General features: G+C 39.5%; 1 protein-coding gene across 1 annotated transcript; it reads right to left on the bottom strand.

Moving 5' to 3' along the window:
* Positions 1–1775: 1775 nt before the first annotated feature.
* LOC6615190 (ubiquitin-conjugating enzyme E2 L3) lies at positions 1776–2939 on the bottom strand. Its single transcript, XM_002039567.2, has 2 exons — positions 2727–2939; positions 1776–2659 (listed from the first exon to the last, which is right to left on the bottom strand). Exon 2 carries the CDS (start codon positions 2411–2413, stop codon positions 1949–1951), a length of 465 nt encoding a protein of 154 aa, XP_002039603.1. The 5' UTR covers positions 2414–2659; positions 2727–2939; the 3' UTR covers positions 1776–1948.
* Positions 2940–6459: the final 3520 nt, after the last annotated feature.

The raw sequence follows: 6459 nt of genomic DNA, 5'->3' as shown, positions 1-6459 counted from the left end.
TGAGTGTAATTATTCTAGTTCACAATTCAATTAAAGTGTGTAAATGCAAGTAATGGGATCGAGCGCTTAGAGTACATAAAAAATTTCGCTTTAAGCTAATTGAGTTATCTCTTATCTGTATAAGGGTATACAAACACCTGTAAGTTGAAACCTGCATTAAAAACAAAAGAATAACCAAGATTCGCTCAGTGGAAATATGGTCGCAGAACCATCGAAGCGACAACAATGCCGACAGCCAGCCGAGGAGCAGCCATAACCAGACCACTTGCTCATCCTGCGCCGGATGGGAAGCGTCAAACGGAAACGGAAGCAATTGACTGAGTGACAGGTTCTCCGACCCCGTCCACCGAGCACCGAACCAACCCCGCACCTGAAAGGACTAGCAACACCCTGATTAACATTAACTGATTTAAGGTGAACGACTAACCTAAATCCGCGACAACTCCGGTGGCAACAGAGCCGCAACTTTAGGCGCAAGTGGAGCGGAAGGAGGATGTGGCCAACAAACGAAATGAGCAAAGAGCCTGCAATTTATTTTGCACATACTACACCCACATCCTTCATCCTGCCCCAGCACCAATCCGTCAGCCACATCCGCACTTAAATCCTGGTTCATAAATTAAGTCTACAAAATTGAGCATTTAATTGTCGGCGCACAATCCAATAAAAAGGACTCTGCGGTCGCCACAAGGGAAGCGCTTTATTTGATTTGCCTTTGGGCGGGAATATGAAAAAATGCAATTTCATTGCAAATAATAACAGGTGGAAGAATGAGTCAATATTTTCCCGACTTCAGGACATTCTGTCGTGTTTTCCATTAAATAAGGCCACAACGTACGCGTTGCATGTACAGTACATTCTGACTGTGATGGAAATGCGTTCTCATTTTTATTGGCTCATTTAAATTTCTCAATTGTATTATATCCGGCAATGACTCAGTTAAGATTCATTGATTTTGTTTTATGTTTGTCGCTGGGATATTGAGTTATTATTTATGTACTGAACTGAACTGTATGCTTGCACACCCCGAAACACGTGACCAGGTGACGAGCTAAAAATAAAGCAAGGACCTGTTAAAAAGGGATTAAGTCCACCTGTTTGTGTTCCAAAGACACACACACACACATACATGCAGGACTTTTCAGGACGCTTTGAAGTCCGCTTAGTTACTGAATGAATACCTGCAGTACTGGAGTAATGGTGATTGACCAGGCTCGAACTAGTTACGTAGCTACTCCCACATGGTCCCCACATCCCCATGTCCCCGATCCCCCATGTGGTTGATCCTGTGGTGAAGGAACAAGGCAACAGATACGAAAATATGCCGAAATAATGAACTCCATAGCTGCAGAACAAATGGTTAAGAAAACTTACATTATGAAAGCAAGGACAAAAGGAAACCATCAGGTTGCAAGTTTTTCACAGTTGAGCACTAATATAACTGACTAGTTAAACCAATTTTGAAAAATGCGATGTACATTCTTTAAGAGGTGTGTTTTCATAGCACCTTAATTGAATCAAAATATTGTCACACAACAATTTACTTATATTTATTTTCAACTGACCAAATTGGTTTCTGCGGAGGTTCTTATAGAGCCACAAACAGAGAGCTTTATGTTAGTTTAAATATAGTTAAACTTATTGATTAAATTCTAATACATATTAGTTTCTTTTACTGCCAGAAGCAAATAAAATTCTACTAATAATGCAAAATATTAAATGATTAATATTTATTTATTTTTATTTTTTTTTTTTTTGCAACACTTATTTCTCACTTGGGTCGATTTAAAGTGCTTCTTTTACAAAACGGGGTACTCTGCCGGGGAAATGTTTGCTTGAATGTTTTCTGGGGATAGTTTTTCAGGGATCAAAAATGAAAATGAAGGGGTAAGGGTACACATGGGTTGTGGATTGGCGCACCTCCTCCAGCTCTACCTCCGTCTATCCTCTAGTCGGTCGGACGTTTTTCGCTGTGCTTCTCGGTATAGTCCTCGGCGTTTTTCACGAATTCTTCGCGGTCCTTAAGAAACTCCTTGGCCAAGTCCACCCGCAGCGGATGCTCCGGCTCAGGCTCGTTGATTAAGTCCAGCAGTGCCTGGACGACCTGGACGGTGCGTGTGACCGGTTTCCAGTTCACCGAACTGATAATGGCCAAGCACACCTGACCCTTCTCATCGATGTTCGGATGGTAGATGCGTGTCTTGAAGTTAATCTTTGGCGGCTTGAAGGGGTACTCCGCCGGGAAGTTGATCTCGATGCGGAAGGCGCCCTTGTTGTACGGCGGATTGTCCGGCACAATCAATCCCGTCCAGCGCATCAGGTTGTCATCCTCCGCCTTAATGTCCCGGAAGGTCTTCAGTGCGTTGCCCTGCAAATCGCACAATTCTTTTCGCAGACGTCGCGGCGCAATCATCGTGACGTCTGTGTGTGGGTTTTCTTATGCTGATGTGTGCGTGTGCGTGTGTGAGGAACGGAAAGATGTGTGCGTGTGCACTTTTGCTTGCCCTTGTGTGAGCTGCAAGTCGATGGTTTCGTTTCCGGATGAGTAGTACCCTCGTTTGGCCGGCGGTGTTTCGTTGTTGGTGGGCTCCTAGTGCTCCAGTTGCGACGTGTCACCTTTGATTTTTTCACTGGCCCAAAAGAAAATCCGCACGTAAGTCTGCGAATTTCGTTGAAAAATGGTTCGTTGAAGAATCTTCCAAATAGCGTTAGGTTATTTTGCAGACCTGCTGTCAATAGCGCTGCAATTGGTTCACATTGGCCATGTACAACTTTGGCTTGATCACTATGCAACCGCGACAGCAACGGTATGTTTAGGACTAAACAAATCTTTATACGAAAATATTTATCACAGATATATATTTTAGAGAGGTAACAAATGAAAATAAACGAGTGGATTTGTAAAGAGTTAGAAACGTTGTAACGATCAACGACGTTATTTTTGACGATAAAGGCAAAGCCGCTTGAAACAGAAATCAGAAATCAATTTTTATTGATTCCCCGACTATCAGATACTAAGCTTTTATAGTTCCTGAGATCGAGCCGCTTATACGGACAGACGAACGGACAGATGGACGGGGCCAGATCGTGTCGGCTATTGATCCTGATCAAGAATATATATTATTTATATGGTCCTTTTCCCTGTTCCATACTTTTCAATGAATCTGATATACCCTTTTACTCTAGGAGTAACGGGTATAATAATCAAGAGCCACAAAAAGAAATATAACCAAGCATAGGCTACCCTTTTAAGGGGAGGGGATTGACTTATTCACATATTCAGCCCTGCCCGAAGAAATAAGAATATGCAGAGTGGCGAACGCCACGTTATGTTAACAATTCACATCCGCTCATTGTATACAATCAATATCGAAAGCGTGCGATCTCGTTCCCGAAATAATATTAGCAAAGGAGCACTACAAGTAAGATTTTTGTCACCAGAGTTGAGATCAAAGAAATAAAGACGTGAAAACTATGGTGGATTGAATTAGGTGGTTATGGGAAAAGCTTTGGCTTGATACACCTTGCGGATCCGCCACCGTAACATCCTTAGTCCCATTCGAGCCACCACAGGGTCCACTATCGCGGGACAACGAAGGAGTAACGCAGCGCAGCGGACGATAAAGCTGATTTAATCTGAAATCCTGTCTCCTCCTTGGTCAGACACACTAAACATAAATTTGGTGGTTTAAACAAACAAACTCTCTGAACTAGCCGCTGCAACTCATAGCGGTATAAAATGATCGCTATCAATCATTTCAATTGATATAATTGGTATCCGAATGATGATGATGACCATTCCGGAATGCAGGATGTATGGAAGGATAACTTGCCAATGCAATGGCCGCACTTAACTGGTTGGTTATCGATTATGTCGCAAATGGGAGATTGCCATTTCGTGTATTAATTGTAAATGGACTTATAAAGGGGCTAGAATCCTAGATAGCTTGGCTTTCCGTACTCCTCCGCTATCATGCACCCCAAAATGTGGTCAAGATTGGCTGGAAAGGAGTCTTATTTAAAATTGTCAAGTTGTTTAATATTATTAGTTAATATTGTTACTTAAAATAATATATGCATGATTATAAGCCGTTCAGTTCAGTTTACCTTCATCAGCGCTCGGCTGGCTTATATAGGCCTCCTTTAACTGTTTTCGGGGTGGCGGTCGTGTTCGTTTACGCAGCGCAGCATCCAAATTCCATTCCGAAACCAAATCAAACGGAAGATAAAAATGCTTAAGAAGCCTTTGTTGACCCTCACCATGCCAGACCCGCCAAACATCTGGAGAAAGCAACCTCCACACGTTGTGTTTCTAGTAGCGACTAGAACAGATGAAGAATCGCTAGCAAACATCACACCTTTTATAATCAAAAAACCAATCGACTTCACTGTCCAAAAAAACAAAAGATGGAAAGCTGCTCATCCAAACAAATAACATAATACAAGCAAAAAAACAAAAAGCTTCCCTTCGAACATCCCTAATATTAATATACCAATCAAAATAACAGAACACCTATGGCTTTACTGTGTAAAAGGGGTTATTTATTCGAATCGAAGAAAAATATATATTAAAAAATCTCAGATCACAAAAAGTAGGAGTTGAAAAAATACACAAATTTAATCTTGGCACATAAACTGATAAAAATCACTTGAAACTCACAAACTTCCAGATTTCTTATATATAGGATACGAAAGAGTCCAAATACGCCCATATATATTCCACTCCCAATGGGCTGCAACTCCTGCTTTCAAATTGGTCATACCAAAGACACTAGAATAACAAGATGCGTAACGCCATACAATTTTTTGGCACGCGATTTTTTGGCCGTGGCTCTAGGATGGCTCTAGAGGTGACTCTAGAGGTGGCTCCAGGCTCTCTTGAGTTTTTGTTCGAGAGAGAAAGAGCAGAGAGCGCTACAGCAAACAGCTCTTTTCTACGCATACAGTGATAACATACAACTGTATGTGTGCACACGTATGCTCATGTATTGTAAATTTGACAAAATATGCCCTTCACCTTAGAAGTTCGTTGACTGTAAATCTATATTATTTTTTATCAATTGGCACCATGCGAAAAATTCTTGTTTTGCATTGCCTCAACGTTATTATTATTTAAATAAAGCTTAGAAATAGTAATAGCCGAATCTATGTACATCACAAAATGAACTTCGAAAATGACTTTATATTAGAATACTTGTCATTAGGGTATTCAGCTTGCGGCGTGAGAAAAATTAATAAGGCAATGATTGTTGAGTGCTTGTGTCCGCACTTCGTGCCTGACGATATGACTTTTGCAACGAACTGTTTTCATATTTTTATTTATTTTATTAATTTTTATTTTCTAATACGTATTATTATTTTTTATGAAATATTATTATTTTTATTATTTATTAATAAAATTATTATTTTTTTATGAAATTAAATGAAATAATAATAAATAATGAAATTGTTGAGCATTAGTGCACAAATAAAAGTATTTTTTCAACATAAATTTTCAACATAATTATAAATATGTAAGCGGTATTCGAGCGGCGATTTTAACAAACGAATTTAAAAAACTTTAAAATTATAATAGTCAGGGAATTTTTATTTTATTTCATCATATTGCTACGAAATTGGCCACAACTCCAAATATGTAAATTCGTTTCTTCGATCAGAATTGATTTTGGCCCGAAAATCGTCTTCTAGCACAACACGCACACATATACGCGTTCTCGTCTCTTGTTTTTACTCACACAAGCAAGCAAATTCTATTTTTACATTTCTTACGCTCTCAGCGTAAGCGAGCGGAAAGAGAGCAAATTTGGCCTTCACCAAAAAAGTGGCTGCATAGTGCCAAACGAATGTATGGCCGTTACGCATCTTGTTATTCTAGTGTCTTTGCTAATACTTAAGTAGATATTAAAGAACTCCGGCTGAAAGCCCCAGCAGCTATAGCTGATAACTATTCTAGCATAAGTTTAAAACCGTTGTCTACAATGTACAAATAAAATAATTAAAAAATATTTAAAAATTTTTAATTTTGTTACTTAAAGTAAACCCACAACTTATAGTAAGCCTATTAGGTAAGCCCAATAATCCTTATATGGGAATTCATTTTGAAAGTTCATCAGTAAACGATGATTTGACGATGATCTGGCTCCTTTAAATATGCAACAGTTTTCAACGCGCTCTGCAATTGACTGCTTGACCCACTGCTTGACCACTGCTTGACTGAGCGACATACGTAATTTAAGTGTGAGACGAAAAATCCATGGGAAAATAACTTCTCCCCGCACACAAGCTCGCATTCCGGAGGTTGGCAAAGCTAGACAAATTTAGTAGGGGTCAAAAGGTGGACCACACAATTTGAATACATGTATAAATAAAGTGATGAGCCCTGAAAGTCACTGAAAATAATATTCGATACAAAGGTGATTTGCAAAAACAGATATATATGTTTGATATAACCAACAAGCG

The sequence above is a fragment of the Drosophila sechellia genome, chromosome X (genome assembly GCF_004382195.2).
Source record: "Drosophila sechellia strain sech25 chromosome X, ASM438219v1, whole genome shotgun sequence".
In the NCBI taxonomy this organism is placed as follows: domain Eukaryota; kingdom Metazoa; phylum Arthropoda; class Insecta; order Diptera; family Drosophilidae; genus Drosophila; species Drosophila sechellia.
Note: the sequence above shows the minus strand (reverse complement) of the source record. Positions and strands in the feature narration are given on the sequence as shown.